The sequence below is a fragment of the Leopardus geoffroyi genome, chromosome D3 (genome assembly GCF_018350155.1).
Source record: "Leopardus geoffroyi isolate Oge1 chromosome D3, O.geoffroyi_Oge1_pat1.0, whole genome shotgun sequence".
NCBI lineage: Eukaryota > Metazoa > Chordata > Mammalia > Carnivora > Felidae > Leopardus > Leopardus geoffroyi.
The window spans coordinates 68,813,184-68,832,541 of NC_059339.1; the positions used below are offsets into that span (position 1 = coordinate 68,813,184).

The window sequence follows — 19,358 nt, forward strand, 5'->3', positions numbered from 1 at the left end:
CCCCTAACAGTTTCAGGCGCTTTTCTCAAACTGGCCTCTCCAGGATGCTTTCCAGTGAGTCCCTTCTGCCTACTTTGGGGTCCTCCTGTTCTCAGATCTCTTTGCTTCCTTCTAGTTCCTCCCACACAGACACTACAGGGATCTTGTAGTTCTCGGTAGTTTGCATCCACTCTCTTGGATTCTGGGTTTCCGGTGGTTATTTTGCCATCTCGCAGATGTTAGTGTGAATGAGTGCTGGTGCATTTTATTTGTTGCCTCCATAGGGAAATTTCGGGAAGCTAAAAAAATATAAGGCTGGGTCCATCTTCTAAGAATTCTTCTCACAAAGGTGACACTCTCAACCACTCTATATACTGATGTAGTTAAAGGCCCTTCTACTATGGGAGACTCGAATGAAAACCATCCCAAATTTTTACTATGCCTTCTTAGGGAAGCCTTTTTATTTATAGCATTCTATAAAACATAGGCTGATATTTAGTTTATCTACAAATATGTCCATCATTTTGTGGCATCTAAAAACGTCTGTCTCAAATCCTTAAAGAAAGGATCTGCACCATGATTCTGTATTTCCTATTAAGCCTCTTCCTACACCTGGGCCCACTACCGCCGTGTAACTCCAGGGCACAATATTCATACCATATTCTAGGCCGTGTTTCAGGGGACGTCGTTCACACCGAATACAAGGTGAGTGGAGTCTCCTCCAATTGTGCATTCTAACAATCATCCAGACAAATCCCTTTCTGTCTAGCCAGTGCATCCTCGCAGAAATAAGGGAACCGGCGAATGCTAATGTTAAGGAAATTACACGCAAAAAAGCTACTTCAAGATACATTTTAAAGGCAAGGAAATCAAGGGTCAGAATGGCAAAGTAAGTCGCCAAAGCTCACAGCAAGTTAAAGGTAAGAAAAAGACTGAGCACAGGTCTTCTGCTTCTCAGGCTGTTGCTCTATCTCAAACTTTTCTGGATTACTCCTCCACCCCGCAGTTGTTCAAGGTGATTATCCACAGCATCCAGATCATCTCTTTCCCAGCCTCAACACCCTGCCAGGCTCACGGCCGCTCCTGCCCGAAGCCCTCTGCATGCCTTGTTCCATCTCACCAGCACACGTCTTTGGCACAGCCACCTGACTTGTCTTTGCTCAAATGTTGCCTTCTCAATGAGGAAGGCACTTCACTGGCCGCCCACTGACACCACTAACTTCCCGTTGCCAGTGCTTTCCATCCCTGTCTATCCTCCATTTTCCCACGGGATCTTCTAATAGGCCATGCATTTGTTCATTCATTCATCCAGGCTTGCAATCGTTACAGAGCTCTCCCCATGAGAAAGTAGGCTTCAAGAGGGCAGAGAGTTTTATCTTTACTGGTGTCCTCACAGGGAACAGAAAGGTACCTGAAAAAAATGGTAGCAGCTAACAACATGCGGGAGGAAAGAATAAGGAATTTCAAGTGCCATATGGAGCGTGTTTATGCATGCATAGCTCCTTTGGAACCGTTATCACTAACTGTTCACCAGGAAAGTATGAGTGATGATATGATGGAGCATTCCCAATGGGTACGGGGAATTTAGTACTTGGAATTGGCTAATAAGCGAAAGCGCTACGCACAGTGAAACAAAAGTTACTCTTACTCTTATCTGAATTAGTGACCAGTATGAAACATCTTCGTAAGAGAGAGAGTACCTAATTATTAAAGGCTCAGTACTTTGTAGCCTTAGAATATGATCCCAAAAAGGATGGCATTAATTCGGTCACTAACATGGTCAGCTAGCATTGCACATTCAAGGAAAATAGACATGTTTCACAACAACACAATACTCTTCTGGTGACCTCAATCAAAATGCAAAGTTGAGATCACAGAGGGTACCAGGTGAGAGATCACAAGGGGCCTCAAATGCATGAAAATAATTAACCATGCGCTATTCGTTATTAAACAAACATGCTAAGTAATTTCATTTCCCTGGCAGCAAGTACATTTAAGGACTGAATTTAGTTCTTATATGTCAATTATCCAAAAACAACTGCTTTGTTGTATTAACAAAAGAAGAAAACCAATATACTCCAATCATGAAAACGCCTCTAACAAATGTCAAATCACAAATGAACTTGCCTTTCTACTTCCCTCCATATACCGCTTCTCATGACAGAGGCCTCCAAACTCACATCTCAAAAACTCAAATAATCTATGAGTAAATTAATAAACACTTTAGGCTTAAATTTCTCTGGTGTTGATCGAATCTTCTAATACCCGAAGTCTGGATAAAACTGATGCTTTCACGTTCGTTTTTGCATTTGTAAGGCGTTCCTCAAATGTTCTTGTAAGGATTCTTAAGAATTTTTCAGAAATCCATGAAATTTCCAGAAAAACAGGGAGAGCTGAATTCTCAAATATAATTTGTTTCGTAAATTAAATCAGCTAAGGAAAGAGTTGAATTTCCACTCATACAATGAATAAGATTACTGGTTTTTGGGGGTCTTTTTGGAGAAACAAAAATAAAGTGCCATTTATAAAACATTTGCAGCTTTGACTATAATCAACTGTAATAATAAGATACCAGCTCAAAAAAATTCTTTTCATTTAAACCTCTTTTGTAATACTGCTTTTTAATAACCCTCATAATAGCCGAATTAAAGGACCCTAACAGAAATCATTCATCCCACATAAAACAAACATTGCCTTTTCTTCTTAGCTTTGTTTTACAAGCTACATTATTTCCAGATGACGCTTGAGGGGACTATGGTTTCAAGAATTAGATGCTTAAATAGACAGCTGCTTTCTATTTGCCATGTAAATCAAGGATATATCAAAGAAAATTCCAAATAGAAGACTTCTTTTCTTCCTATTAGGAACTACAAACTCAGTCAGAAAGGGAGAAATAGAGAAAAACGCTCAAAATTTGAGGAAACAGAAAATTTAAATTAAGATTTCTTAAATAAATAAAACTTGGAGACTGACAGGAAAAGGTATTGTCATCTTAGCTCTGCACAGCAGCAGGTAAGAATTTTTTCAGCACGATGGGAAAGGGAAAAAAAACCCCCATTATCACTAGTTTTTATAAAGATATTCACATACTGCTACTGAATTTAATACGCATGGGTTATTTTCTGTACTCTTTAAACTTTGCTTCGAAAGTTAATTAATCATTGCCAGACTTCAATGCAAATGCGTCCTATTTTCCTTTCACAAGCCGGAGGAAAGAACGTAAGAGTTATTTAAGTATTTTTAATGATAACTGTTCTTTAAAAGTCCTTAAAAAGAATACTTTACCATACTCCTTAAGAACAGACAGGACAAACATCCTTTCCAGGAATAAGGAAAGGGCAATATTCTTTCCCTCAATGGAGGTGTGCTTTTTAAGAATGAAGAATTTTGTTTGTTTGTTTGTTTTTTTAATAAGAGGAGAGTCTTCCAACTAAATATTGCCCTTAGAATTCTCAGCGCACTTCTGAAACGTCTAGTTCAGAAGTGTGTCCAAAGCCAAGTTACAATACAGCCAAGAAAATCGGTTTGATTATGTTAAAGTCAGGCCTGGTTTGTAATTAAAGTGGTAGTGGAAGGGGGGAGGTCTGCTTACTTGCTAGAGGGTTTATTTATTTGAATTTGGAAATCAATTGTACTAAAGAAGAAACTTCCTGGGACCTAATCAATGTGGGGCTTGAGATCTATTTGAGATCAAAGCAGTTGTTTCTTTAGAGATGTTTACCAACATTATCTAGAAGATTTCCTTTTCTGGTTTTTTTAAGAGCAGTTTCTTAATTATGAAAGCAGCTATAAAGATCTTGATTCTTTATAGAATCTGGTGGATTCCGGAGCTGGAGCAGGGCAAACACCTGATGAGCTAGAACATCTTGAATATCTCAAAAAAAAAAAAAAAAAAAAAAAAAAGGTCTGAGCATATTCAAAGGGCACAGGAGGCACCCCCAAAGGGCTCCTAATGGCCAAAGTTGGAATAACCTGAACAACAAAATAGCAATAGTCCTGGATTAGAAGACAAAGAAAGAATAAAATTAGGATCTATGAGTCCACACTGATATACATACATAACTGCATAAATGCATACATTGAGGACAGGTGACAAATCTTCCTTGCAAAACTGTTCAATAGATGTAAAAGGAATGAGACAAATAGAAAATCACTAGTAAATCAGTAATATAAGATGCATATGAGATCACTGGATGCTAAAATTTGTGGGATAATGTTTAAGCAGAAACAGGATACTGGCACAGTTGCAAAGAATCTCCCCCAAATACAGAGTAATTACAAAGGGAAAAATCAGCAAGTGCACAGTCAAGAATCCTAGCGGATACCACTATAGTGAACCGATCAAGGAAAATGCAGGTAAACGTCACCAGCAATATACACTAACGTCATGCGTTCCCTGACATGAGGCACCGAGAAGGGCATGTCACCTCTGCAGTACCCTTCTCAGTGATGCATAACGTCAATTTAGTCATGATAAAATGCCAGACACACCCAAACTGAGGGACATCCTACCAACTAACTGACCAGTACTTTTCAAAAATGTTAAGGTCAAGAAGGACAAGGAAAAACTAAGGAGACGTGACGCAAAACGCAATGTGGGATTCTGGCTTGAATCCTAGAAAAGGGTAAGGGCATCAGTGATAGAACTGGTAAAGCATGCATGAGATCTGGATTTGAGTCAGTACGGACCAAGGTTAATTTCTTAGTTTTGATAAATGGTCTGTGGTCATGTAAGGTATTAACAAAAGGGAAAGCTGGGTGAAGGGTATATGGAAGTTCCTTAAAACTCTTCTGTAAGTCAAAAGTTATCTTAAAATGGTAAAGGAAGGAAGAAAGGAAAGGAGGAAGGAGGGAAGGAAGGGAAAAGTAAGTCCCGGGTGTCCTTGGCAAAAATTTCAGTAACTGAGCCTGGAAAGAAAAGTATATGGTAAAAAGTACAAGTTCTCTGCCCTTGCTGGCCTTCAGTTTGACACCCCACTACTATTTATTTATTAGTGACTACTATTTATTAGTTTCTTATGCATCTTCCAGAAAAACTAAAGGCGTATTTTTAAATGTACGTATAACCTACATACTATAAAGTTCTCTGTTTTCTGGTTTTTTTTTTTTTTCTTTTCTTTTTGTTGTTGTTTGGTTACTTAAGTGTTACATTTCACACAAACCCATATGGCCTGGATTTGGTTTTTATAAAAATGGCTGCAGAATATCGCACTGGATGAATTTATACTTTTTCTAATCAGTTCCCTGTTAACGGATATTTTGCTTGTTTGCACTTTTTTGTTCGTAAGTCAGGCTGAAAAACAAACACACCTTTGTGCAGCTGCAGATCTGACTGACTTTAAGAGTTTCTCAAGTCAAATCACTGCTCAAGACACAGTTTCCCTCCCTGAATATATGAACTTTTTCAAAGTATGAGCTTTATTCTCCGACATTCATCCTTATGCCACAATGCCAGTCAAGCTGGTATCTATCTAGCCCATTCAACAAATGGTTCTTTTTTCCTAGTGCGCCAAGCACTACTTTTTAAAAACGGCTTCATCAAGATAAAATTCATACACCATATACCTCACTGATTTGAAGTGTACAATTCAGTGGCTTTTAGTATATTCACAGAGTTGTGCATCATCACCACCATCTCATTTTAAAACATTTTCATCATTTGCAAAAGAAATCTGTACTCCTCAGCAGTCACTCCTCATTCTGCTTCACATCCCCAGTCCGATGCATCCACTATCTAACTCTGTAAGATGTGGACCTGTTGTGGCCATTTCATATGAATGACACGTGGCCTTTTGTTACTGACTTCTTTAACTCAGTACAACGTTTCCAGGGTTCATCCATGTTGAAGCTCCTATCAGTATTTCATTCTTTTTTAACTATCCAATAATATTCCATTGTATGGACATACCACACTTTTTGGCTAGTTGATAGGTGTTTGGATTGTTACTATTTTTTGCCTATTAGGAATAAAGGTGCTATGACCACTCACGTTTCACCTGGACTTCTGTTTTCAATTCTTTGAGAGTATCATCATATGCTGGGTCATATGATTATTCCATGTTCAGCTTTTTGAGGCACTGCAGATTGATTTCCGAACCAGCTGCACAATTTTACATTCTCACCATGAGTTGAATGAGGGTACTAATTTCTCCACACCCTCACCAACACTTGTGATTTTCTGCCTCTTGATAAGTCATCTTGGTGGTGGAAACTTCACTGTGGTTGACATTTGCACTTTTTTTTCTTTTTTTAAATTAAAAAAAATTTTTTTTAGTGTTTATTTTTGAGAGAGAGACAGACAGAGCATGAGCAGGGGAGGAGCAGAGAGAGTGGGAGACACAGAACCTGAAGCAGGCTCCAGGCTCTGAGCTGTCGGCACAGAGCCTGACACGGGGCTCGAACTCACAAACTGTGAGGTCATGACCTGAGCCGAAGCTGGATGCTGAACCGACTGAGCCACCCAGGCACCCCTAAATTTATTTTTGAGAGAGAGAGAGCGAGCGCGCGCGAGAGAGAGCGAGCACGAGTGGGAGAGGGGCAGAGAGAAGGAGACACAGAATCTGAGACAGGCTCCAGGCCCGATGTGGGGCTTGAACTCACGAACCGTGAGATCATGACCTGAGCTGAAGTCAGATGCCTAACTGACTGAGCCACCCAGGTGTCCCAAAATTTGCACTTTCTGACTATGATGTTGAGCATCTTTCAAAGCGCTTACGGGTCACCTGTATATCTGCTTTGGAGACATGATTATTCAGATCCTTTGTGCCCATTTTCTTTTGTAATGTAGTAAGAGCATTATTGCTCTCTTGCATCACAGTCCAACAGGGTACCCAACTGGCTTTCAGTAAGATGATTCGGGGGTCCATGCACTTGCCACACTATGGACCCTGGAATCTCTTTTTTTAAAAAAATTTTTTTTTTTTCAACGTTTATTTATTTTTGGGACAGAGAGAGACAGAGCATGAACGGGGGAGGGGCAGAGTGAGAGGGAGACACAGAATCGGAAACAGGCTCCAGGCTCTGAGCCATCAGCCCAGAGCCCGACGCGGGGCTCGAACTCACGGACCGCGAGATCGTGACCTGGCTGAAGTCGGACGCTTAACCGACTGCGCCACCCAGGCGCCCCATGACCCTGGAATCTCTTAATAGATTTCCTGCATCCAAGCTAGCACATGATGAGAGAGGTAGGGAGAGGTGGACACGCCCCCCCTTTGTGTGCAAGACACAAGCACGATGGAAAAAAGTGCTTAGTTGTATATCCAGGGAGAGGAGATGGGATCGGTGAGCATCCAGCCCCTCACTGCCTCACCCGGGGCCTAGTGGAGTGTCTGGCATTCAGGAAAAGTGGCTGATGGACTCGAAAAGTGCCAACACAAGACACTCCTTTTGCTTTTGGTGGTCACTCTGGTTTGGTTCATCTTAGGAGCTCTGGGACACACTCAGCCCTGGTATATTTCTAACGTCAGGGAGCATGCTGAGTGAAGGCCCCTCTTTGGGGCTGAGATTCACCCTTTGGTGCCAAATAACTACTTAGATATTTCGAGACAGATTAAAGATGCTCCCTGATGGCACCACTCAACTGTGGTCAGTTCATGGTGGCTCCCGTTACCTCTCCCCCTCCATCTGATGAGGTCACACGTAGTCTGCAGGAATTTTCCCTGTCACTAGAGGGTGTGGAGCCATCTCCATCCTCCGAACCAACTCCTGTTGCCCCAGAATATCTTTCCCAAACATGAACTGCACAGCACATCTGTAAGAGCTAACACTTACTAACCACTTGGCTGTGCCAAGGATCCTACGTGGACTCTCATTTAATCCTGACAACAATCTTGCGTAGTGGATTCTACTGTTACTCCGATTTTCAGATGAAGCAACGGAGGCCTAGAGAAGCAAAATGACCTGTCCAAGGCCAGATAGCTATGCGTAAGACATACACGTTATAGAACCAGCTTACAAAAGATTCACCCGTTTTTAAAATTTGGACTGTTTGCCTTTTTTGTGACTGAGCTGTTAAGAGTTCCTTACATATTCCGAATCCTGGTCCCTTATCGGATATAAGATTTGCAAGTATTTTCCCCTACTCGGTGGGCTGTCTTTTCACTCTCTTGATGGGATATCCTTTGAAGCACAAGAGCTTTACATTTTGATGAAGTCTAATTTATCTGTTTTTCTTTTGTCACCTAAAATTTAGTCCTGCATTTTCTTCTGAGGATATCACAGTCTTAGCTTTTACATTTAAGGTCTCTGCTAGATTTTGAGCTAATTTTTGGGTATGGTGTGAGCCGCTCTTACACGCCAGACACCCTGTCACACACGAGAAACCCTATGGCGACGACGTGCCGTTTTCACTTCTATGCCCTTGTTCAAGAAGCAGCACTCCTGGATTATTTTCCCGACTTAATCTCTCTTCTTAAAAGCACTACCCAGCTCAAATTGCAACTCCTTTCCATGAAAACCGGCCCAATTCCTTTCCTACTTCCCCCAAATTGTTCTCTTCCTCTTCTGAAACCCCCCAGGTTTGGTTATAGCCACCTTATAAAATATGTCACATGGAATTGTAATTTAGTTGTGCACTTGTTTTCATTAGCCTCTCAGATTCCCTGTGTACAGGTGCTATGCTTACTTCATTTTTACCTCTCACATCATGCTAAAGTAATTCCCAGATAGAAGTTTGATCAAGATCTTTCTTTTTTTAAAAATTTTTTTTTTCAACGTTTATTTATTTTTGGGACAGAGAGAGACAGAGCATGAACGGGGGAGGGGCAGAGAGACAGGGAGACACAGAATCGGAAACAGGCTCCAGGCTCTGAGCCATCAGCCCAGAGCCTGACGCGGGGCTCGAACTCACGGACCGCGAGATCGTGACCTGGCTGAAGTCGGATGCCTAACCGACTGCGCCACCCAGGCGCCCCCAAGATCTTTCTTAATGTCACCATCACTGGAATAAACACCCAAAAGTAATTCCTTGTCGTATAGGATCAGTTCAGAATACCTCGTAGCCTCTTTCTGAAGAAATGAAATGTCTAAAAGCAAAAATAAACAAGAGCCAGGAGAGTTTTGGTTCCAAAGGTAAGTCAAATGACATATTCCAGGGTTAGCAACATTTTTGGGTTCCACGTAGAATGATAATGATAAGCAGTCAAGACTTGACCAGAACAAAGCTCAAATACGTGGCTTTTGCTCTTTAGGAAGCTACAATTTAAGACAGCAAATTATTAGATCGAGTTGACGTTGAACAACCTGTTTTATGTGTACTGAACTAAAAGGAAAAAATGCTACAACTACCCTTTGAATAGGAAAGAGACAATTCTTTTTTTTTTTTTTAAGATTTAATTTTTATAAGTAATCTCTATACTCAACATGGGGCTTGAACTCATAACCCCGAGATCAAGAGTCACATACTCCAGCCATTTGCAACTACGTGGATGGAACTAGAGGGTATTATACTAAGTGAAATTAGTCACTCAAAGACAAATATCATACGATTTCACTCATACGAGGACTTTAAGACACAGAACAGATGAAAACAAGGGAAGGGAAGCAAAAATAGTATAAAACAGGGAGGGGGGCAAAACATAAGAGACTCTTAAATATGGAGAACAAACAGAGGGTTACTGAAAGGGTTGTGGGAGGGGGGATGGGCTAAATGGGGAAGGGGCATTAAGGAATCTACTCCTGAAATCACTGTTGCACTATATACTAACGTGGATGCAAATTAAAAAAATTAAAAAATTAAAAAAAAAAAAAAAAAGAGTCATATACTCCACTGAGGAAGCCAGCCAGGCACCCCAGGAAAGAAGCAACTGTGATATAAAGATCATGTACAAATTAATGAGAAAATATATAATTCAGCTTAAAAAATTACACACATCCATGCCATGTGTTGGAAACTAATCTTCTTTGACTAAGAAAAGGACCAAACCATTCAAATTAAATGTCATACAGATATAATTTAGGCCTGAGACTCCTTTTCAGTTCTGGACACCGGCAAGAGCGTGCAGGCGTGCGGAGACAGAGCTTCATCCCCATCAATTAACTAGTTAATATTTAGCCTCCTTTTTTCAGCCTAAGACACAAGAGACTCATGCCTTCAAAGTGCACTCAATCCTACTAGGAGAGAAGATATTACAAATGAAACAATTACAGGATAGAAAAGAGCATACATTTAGTTGCTCCTTCTTTGTGTGTGTGCAACAGATCATGTATACCACTGGTTCTCTCATCTCAAGAGCCTTTTATCTTCTTAAAAATCTCTGATGCTCTTAACAAACTGTTTTTATGCGGATTATATGTAGTGGTATTTATTGTATTACAAATTAAAGCCAAGAACAATTTAAGACACAAGAACACAACGCATTCTGTGAGCTGTCAGAGCAATGAAATGATCGTTGACCACGTAGCCTCTGGACAACTCTACCATACGGTGGTACAGGAGAAGGAGGATAAAAATGAGACTTTGAAAACCACTGGGATGTGTGTGCATGTACGTGTGTGTACACAGACACATAGATGTAAGTTAGCAGCATTATACTTGCTTAGCATTCAATGATAAACTCTTAGCTGCTATTTATACCTCAGCTGTTTTATTCTGATTCTGTCTCCTTAATCTTTTTGGCTGGGTCTTTTTGGCTTACATCCTTGAATTCACCATTTAAAATTAGATGGTAGAGGGGCACCTGGGTGGCTCAGTCGGTTGAGTGTCCAACTTTGGCTCAGGTCACGATCTCGCGGTTCGTGAGTTCCAGCCCCACATCAGGCTCTGGGCTGACAGCTCAGAGCCTGGAGCCTGCTTTCGATTCTGTGTCTCCCTGTCTCTCTGCTCCTCCCCTGCTCATGCTCTGTCTCTCAAAATCAATAAACATTAAAAAAAATTTTTTTTAATTAGATGGTAGAGTCAGTCCTACAGAAAGTTTCCCAAGTTTGTTGATGATCAAAGGACAATATAATTTGGTTCCTTATGATTCCACCTAAAATAAAGTTAGTCTTCTCATCTCAAATAGTTGCTAAGATGATTGTTAGAAATTAGGGAAATAAAGCTTACGTGACATTGTAATAATATTCATAATTGAAAAACCGCGGTTATAGTTTAAAAAGCACCTAAACTCATTTGTTATTTTTGTTTCACTTTCTAGATTCAGGTTTGTTGTATATGACCAAAGTTGTTTTAGAGGCTTATTCTTATTTTATTTACTTTTTTTTTGGAAATCTTTATTTATGAGGGGGTGGGGGGGGGAGGGAGAGCACACACAAGCAAGCAGAGGAGGGGCAGAAAGAGAGAGAGGGAGAGAGAGAATCCCAAGCAGGCTCTGCACCGTCAGCACAGAGCCAGGCGCGGGGCTCAATCTCGTGACCTGAGCCGAAATCAAGAGTCGGACACTTAACCCACTGAGCCACCCAGGCGCCCTGAGACTTATTCTTAATTTTAAAAAATCTTGAAAGATTCTAACAATTGTCTCCTGTCCCTTTAGTCACTGAATTAACTTTTAGGAAATCCTGATATAAAGATACCAAAGCGCGGCCACGTCATCAACTGAACTTCACGTGCTTCGCGAAACATGTACGTTGCCCCTGTACCAAGACCGCAGAACCAGCTATGACTCTCTGCACTACGGGTTCTCTCTCCCCAAAGAGGACTTGAGTGCAATTTTTTTTCACTGAAATTTTATTTCCCGTCAAGCAGCCGGACCCGTACCCTCATTATCTGGAACTTGGTGGAAGGCTTCAGGTTTCCCTTGAGATGTTTCGACAAACGAGGTTGTACTAAAGAATGAATACTGATGTTTTGGTAACTTGCTATTGTTTTCTGTGGTGTTACTCAACTGGCTTGTGAATTACACACTATAATGAGAATAAATATTTTCTTAATATACTCAGAAACCTCTAGGTAGACTCAAAGCACTCTGTGTATTCCAGTGAGAAGAAAAACGTATTCCTGATTTTAAGCACTTATTTAAACTCATTCAATCTCCACTGCTGCATGTAGGCCCTTTCCTTTTCCTTTTCCATCTTTTTCAAATACGTGGTCTAAAGCATCAGTCTAGGACACAGAGCTTTATGTGGCTGGTGACAGAGACATTTAATTAAAATTTCTAGGGAGGGAAAAAGGAAACACATTTTATTTTCCCAGTTAGTGACCAATTTAAAAGAGAGGGACAGTGAGGACGTGCTTTCAAATATGCACCTCGCTCATGGTGTTTTGAACACTGGGAATGACGAGTGAAAACAGCCGGTTACCTCGGAAGAAGAACATGTACTTACTTTTACGACTGCCATCATGTTCCTCAATTGCCTTGCAGTGATTCCGTTACTGTCACTACCACTGAATCAGGGCCACCCACCCTCTTCAATTAACTCTAAGGAAAGGCAGCAAAATTCAAGTTCATAAATGCAATTGGAGTATGTTGTGGCATGGCTGCTAAAATGAGGACTGTCAATGACAGATTCCAAATGGAATTTTCCCAGCATTTCTATGGAGCAGATACTTTAGGAAATTCACTGTTACTTAGTGAAAGTCTCATGCAAGAAGAAGTCAGCAACTCTAAAAACTGTCAAGTTCAACAGTAGAGGTCATACGTCCGTTGAGAGTTCAACCTGTCCCGTCACTGCATAATCACCATGATTGGCGAATACCATTAAATACGACCCATTTTCTCAAAGACATTGTCATTTTTCTGGTCTCTGATTACAGGAGGATGCTGCTGGCACAGTGTCAAGACTAAATTCATTCAACACATTGTTGTGAAAGAAATGACACAGGAGTACTACATAAGCAAATGACAGTTGCATAAGAAATCACAAAACATTTACAGATGCATTGACTTCAAGCTCTCAATAAACACGATCTCCACTGCCACTCTGAGGCCCCAACTCAGGTTTCCAAGAAGTGATTAGGAAGAAATATTTTTCCCATAACAAGTCATGGCTCAGATAGAAGTGAGCTATTATGCTATTTTTTTTTTAAGTTGAGAATATTCAATTAGGAAAAGATTATATATATATATATATATATATATTTTTTTTTTTTTTTTTTTTTGTAAGAGAGAAATACTTTGGAATTACAAACTTAATACCTTAATGGGAATGACAGATCACAGCATCACGCACACGCACACAATAAACACAAAACAAGACAAATAGCACGGGTTGGGTTGTGAACGCTCACGGCTATCTCTTGTTTGTCAGCGGCTGCTACCCCGACCGGGTGCTGTTCCCACAGTCTCCTATCAGCACAGCCATTTAGAAATGAAACAAACCACAGGAAACAAAACAACTCTCCGGCTGTCTGGCATGCATCACCACTTCAAACTCAGAGCTTCAAAATTCTCTCATGAAGTTTCTGAACATCAACCCACTGAGTTGTCGTCGGGGGATGCAGGGAGGTCCTTATTGGACTTGATGGACAAGTTCTGAGGTTTATGACACGAGGATTTTTAGCATCATCATCTAAGCCATGTTCCAACAAAATATAAGAAATGTTGCAGTTAGTGACACTGCCCTAAAGGAACTCTGAATGTTCTCTCCTTCCTGTTATAATGCTCATCCCTGAGCTGCTCCCATTCTATTCTGTCATCATCCTCTGAAGTTAGGTGGTAATAAGTTCTTTATCTTTGAAGTGGGTGAAATCAAGGGAGTACATTAGTGCTGCTGTCCCCTGACCATGGCTTACAGGACCAGAGTAGCATCCTGATCTGAACAGAGCCAACTGGATTCTCTCTCCCAGGAAGTGAGAATGAGGACTTCATGACTCTAGTCAGGTGGCTGAAGACACGACCCTCACAGGACATGTTACAGCTTCGGACGGAGGAAGCTGGAGTGGCTGTTTTAGGTCCCAGTCAACAAATAGGGAAATCTGGCCGATAGCAGCACAAGAATAACACTGAAGCAAAAGGAAGCAGAGCCTGGAAACTAAACTAAACTAAAGCCTCAGAAAGACAAAATATTCTTGAATCCAGAAGGCTTTTCAATTTCAGGTTCTGATTCTCTGATATCTAGGTGTACCTGTCCCCCTTGAGTTCAGTGAGAAACCTTTGCATAGTTTCTATAAAACTGCTCCTTGTGCTTTTATGTAATTAGTTTGAGTGGGTTTCCTGCCTAAGGTAACAAGTCCCATTTTTTTTCCTAAGTAGGCTTCACGCCCGGTGTAGAGCACACGAGGCTTGAACTCACAATGCTGAGTTGAGACCAACACCTGAGCTGAGATAAAGAGGTGGATGCTTAACTGACTGAGTCACCCGAGCGCCCCGCAAGTGTCCAAATTATGAACAATCACTGGCTTAGGTTTGACTTCTTTAACCACTTGATAATAATCATTTAAAGTTCTTCCTTGATTTGCGACATCACTCCTTTCTCTGCACAGTAGAGGCGTCACGGCCATAGACAGACACTGAGAAGAGAGGAGTACTGTTTCTTACAAACCTAACCATGAAAGGAAAACCTCTTGCCGACAAAGTAAGGTAACTACTTACGTAATCTGGTAGAGGAACATCATTGGAACTCAGTGAACCTCTCAAGGACTGTGTGGCTTGTTCCAGAACTTTGTTGTGTTTTTTAGACAGCAAGGAAAACAAACTGGAAAAAAAAAAAAAAAAAAAAAAAAAAAAAAAAAGAATGAGTATCTCCTTTTCTAGGTTTTATACAGAATTATAGAGTTCCACAAGACGTCAATTATTCTAAAATATACACGTAATGACTTTTTTCACGCCTGTGTTAATAGCAGGATTAGTAATACCACCAATAAGACAAAAAATGAAGTGAGGAGAATGTTTAAATTATAAGGAGTCTAAAGCACAAAAAAAGTTTGACAGCTTAAAGACCGTATTTCAAACACGGGATAATTTTCTTTCCACAGTAGTGGACAGAGATTCAGACAGTCTGGGATATGAATGAACTTTATGAGTAACTTGGAACGTAATCTATTACTAGTCACTTGAACTTGTATCTCAATGTTCTCATCTTTCAAATAAGTGTGTTGGGTCAGATTATCTTTCTAATGTAATACAGTCTATCGCTTATCACAGCTTTACATTCTTCTCAAAAATAAGGACTTTAAATACATTTATTAGAAGATTTCCACTTCTGGCCATGATGGGTTAACTGGTACCGAACAGCCTTCCTGCCATTAACACCTAGGAAAACTGGACGAGATACACGAGACAACATTTTCCAGATGTCGTACAACACCCGCAGGGCAGGACTGTGGTCCCTACGAGAGAGTGTGCGCCTAGACAAGCCTTCCGGACTGTGGTACGGAAAGCTGGCACCCGGCAGCATGCAGCAGCGTCGTGCTGTGCTGAAATCACAGAGGGAAGGACTGGCGGCTGCGTGGCAGGTGGAATTTGCAGGCAGATCATTAGACTGGAGAGAAACGCAAGAGGGAGGTCCAGAAACCTGCCCAAGGGTCTTCTCCATTTGAGGTTTGGTTTTCTTTGTTTGTCCTTTTGAGGTTGAAAGCGAACCTCACGCTTGCCGTTCACACCCATTTGCCACGACGCGCTGGTAGCCAGTACGGAGCAGCACTACGTTATCTGTGATTCCAGAAATGTTATATGCGACAAGGCATGTATATGAATGAATACTGTACACACACATCTATCTCTCTTATTCCACCGCCAAATGCGTACAGTTTTGCACCTCATACTTTTTTGCATTTCTTGATCCATTCAATAAACATCGAGTGCCGTAACTTGGGTATCGAAACATCCGGGTATATCATAATTTAACTAGTCTATTATTAATCATTGCAACGTCTCCACTTTCATTTAGTTATTTTTCTATCAACGGCACTGTGCTGAACACCCTTCTGTATAATTTTTAGCATACTGAGGTGCGACTATCTACTGGCTAAATTCCTTGAAGTGAAACTACCGAGTAAAAGAATAATGGAAAAGAATAGAACAGTGAACTGTGTAGCAGTATACATTTTTCAAATATACAAGTTATTTTGTAAATAATGAAAATAAAAGGCAAAAATATGTTGGGATAGTGTGTAAAGTATATCCCCACGGAAATGCATAAAGGGAAAAATTGGTAAGATTGTTTTGCTTGCAAGTACATTTCAGGAACAAATGGAATTTGAGAGGAGTTTTCTGAGACTGAAAGAACTTGCATGGTTAGTTCTAGCATAGAGAACGGCAAGACTCATAGGCCTGAACCGAATGCCCGCACAAGAAGGGAAAGCAATAAACGCTCCTGGAAGAAGTGAGCTTCCCGGTGTGAGGAGAAGGGGGGGCCACTGAAGAAGACAGCACACTCTATTGAGTTCACAAAATACCAGAACTCGGGAGCTGCTTAATGGGTTCAACAAACTGGGGGTTCTGTCCATGCCCTGAGCTCGCCTTCAGAGGACAACAGAGGTAATCTAGGGTAACTTCCATCAAACCTGAAGAAACTCATTAAACGAGCGGTAGGAATCAAAGCAGAAAGGATTTGAAATGGTTTCCTTTGGAGAAGAAAGGCTAGTTTGTTTACTTTAAAAGTGAATACCAACAACCCGCTCTCCTTGTTAGAAGAAGACAAAACCAGGAAGTGAGCTTCAATGCAAACACAAACTCTTTCTGCTGGGCATGATGGGAAATCTGAGTATTAAGGGCAGAAAATGTTGCAATGGTCCACCTCAAGGAGCTGTGGCCACCATTCCAGGCTGCTCTTAAGAAAGCTGCTTTGAGAACAGAGGAGTTGAGGTCACTCCCAGCTTTCTATCGTGAAGGAGAAGCCGAGAAGTCACGCTTACTTCAAGTTGTTGTTCTTCTACAATATAACAGGCTTTCCCCTCAGGTCTTAACCGCCACAGAGCTTTCAACTTCTTTTTTTGTTTTTTTAAACATTCTATTTCTGGCTCGCATTTAACATTTTTAAGGCAAAATGACCTAAATTTATATGAGACGTGGCTTGCAGATTGCTGAGAAAAGTAATGTCTGCTGAAAGCTTTGCAACCAAAGTACTAGCCCTGGCTTAATGCTGGTCAGAGTACGCGGTAAAGACGTAGAGGGTGTTTGCACGTAAAGGGGTAATTGCTGGCTTTCAACTGTACTATTCACTCAGGATATGGCTGCCACAGTGCTTGTTTTTAAAAGATTAGACTTTTCTTTTTATACAAGAATGTTCACTACAAACTGGTTCAACACTGAAAAACTGGGAACAACCAGAACACTGAGGAAGAATGGAATGGGTAAATAAACTGTGGGATATTCATACAATGAAAAACTATGTAGTAATTTAAAGTTTTCTAAAGGTTCACGCAATAATATGGATACATCTCAAAAACAATGTTGGTTGCTGGGCCCTTAGAGAAGAATGTGACCAAAAGAATATTATTCAAATAGTGTATTAAAAATGCAAAAATGATACTACCTGTCTCCTATGGATAAAACATTTGAATAAAACATATGGAAGTGATAAATACACATTTAAGATAGCTATTATTCTCTGAGAAAGAAGGGAAGGAAATGCAATCAGAGAGGGGAAAAAATAAGGGATTTAGCTCTCTCTGAATCTTTCTCTCTCTTGCTTTCTCTCTCTCTCTCTATATGTAAAATGTTGTTTTTGTTACGCTAGATACATACATAAGGGATTGCTATATTTACCTCTTTGACGTATGCTTGAAATACTATATACATTTTAAAAACTGGAATAAAAAGAATACACTACCCTGAAGACAAGAGAGTTCCTGCTAACAGCCAACATTTTTTTTTTTTTAAGTTTATTTATTTATTTTGAGAGAGAGAGCTCAAGAGGGGTAGGGTCAGAAAAAGAGGGGGAGAGAGAGAGTCCCAAGCAGGCTCCACAGTGCTAGCACAGAGCCTGACGCAGGGCTCGAACTCTTGAATCACGAGATCATGACCCGAGCCAAAGTCAGGCACTTAACCAACTGAGCCCCCCCAGGTGCCCCGACAGCCAACATTTCAGCAAAGAAAGCAGCATGTGGATAGAATATGTACGGTGAGTCCAACTTGACACAAGCTAAAAAAACCACCAGCTGCTGAAAAGGCTGCAGTTGAAGGTGCACAGTCAGTGACAGGAGGTGAGACCAGAATGGAGATGTCTGAGACAGAATGTGAAGGATCAAAAGTCCGGGGCTTGATTCTACGTGGAGAAGAAGCTAATGTAACATCTGTCTTCCAAAATGATGAAAGAGACATGTTCCTTGTTCCCAAGGAGCTCAAATCTAAGGTGATAAGAAACAACAACAACAAAAAGCCTGCAATTCTGAAATTAAACACCATGGGTCTTAAGAGTAGGCTGTGGGAACACAGAGGAAGGCTGGGTACGTTTCAGAGGAAAGCTACTTTCTGTGGCCTTGACGTTTAGGGGGTTGCTAGCTGGGAGACGTACAGGGGCAGAAGAGGAACTCAGAAGGGGAAACAGCGCCCAAAGAGGCACAGACAGACTCGAGGGAAGTACCAAGGCCAGAACGACGCAAGTCCATGGGGTGAGCGGGGGCAAGAGAGAAGTTTAGCAAGACAGGGATGGGCTGTCAAAGAAAACATGCTAAGGGGTTTGCAGTTCATCTTGTCGAAGTCACTGAGGCAGGCAGGAAGTCAAATATTTACCAAGAACCTTCTATGTGCCAGGCAATGCGCAAGTTGCCTGGGGTACAGTGACATGCAAAAGCAACGTGGTCTTTGTCCTGCCCTCCTGGAGGAGGTGGTTGCGTTGGGGACAAACCTACACAGAAGGTTCTACCGTCAATGCAGCGATGGAGACGGGCGCGGAGAGCTATGGGGACACAGATGAGGCTGCCCAGTTGCACCTGAAGGCAGGAACGGGAGGTCAGCCCTGGAGGTGATGCCTGAGCGGAATCCGAAGGAACACTTGGGAGTCGGCCAAGGAAATGGGGCAAAAGGGTAAAGGTCATCTGGACACAGAAAAGAGCACGAGGGAAAGCGGACATCCAAGTGCAGGCAACGGGAGGGCACACACGCTCACCGAGTGTCACACGCGCGGCAGAGCACGGGGTTAAGGCTGGGCTGCCAGTGGGGATGGTTTATGAAGCGTCTCTCGTGTCTCACTTAGACCTTGGGCTTCATCCTGAATGCCATAGTTTTATGACAGTAAGGCTACAACGGGAGAGACAAAAGCGAAGCTGTTGTGTCTGGTGTTCAGGTGGGGAGTATGGGGCAAGGGATGGGCAGGAAGTGATCATTCCTTGTTCGTCTATGTCCTCAATCTCTCCCCAGTGCACTCTCATCCCACGGTGGCCAGGCAGTCCCCGCCACAGAACCCCAGGGCTCCAGGAAGCAAAGTCTGAAAACTAGAGCCCGAGGAGTGAGGCACAAGTACATAACTGCGTGCTTGCTGTAGAAAGATTCCTCCACCCCCAGAGGGAAGGACAGACAAGGGCTGCCAAGAGAACGGTCTAGAAGCAGATCCTTTAGGTAACT

At 41.6% G+C, this 19,358-nt stretch overlaps 1 protein-coding gene across 8 annotated transcripts in view; it reads right to left on the minus strand.

The window, feature by feature from the left end:
• The window catches only part of DYM (dymeclin), a 336,944-nt gene that overhangs the window by 95,144 nt on the left and 222,442 nt on the right, over positions 1-19,358 (minus strand). For all 8 annotated transcript variants that reach the window (XM_045458095.1, XM_045458090.1, XM_045458091.1 and 5 more), the window contains one exon: positions 14,445-14,547. In XM_045458095.1, the coding sequence (XP_045314051.1) occupies positions 14,445-14,547 (103 nt within the window). The remainder of the gene's footprint in view (positions 1-14,444; positions 14,548-19,358) is intronic.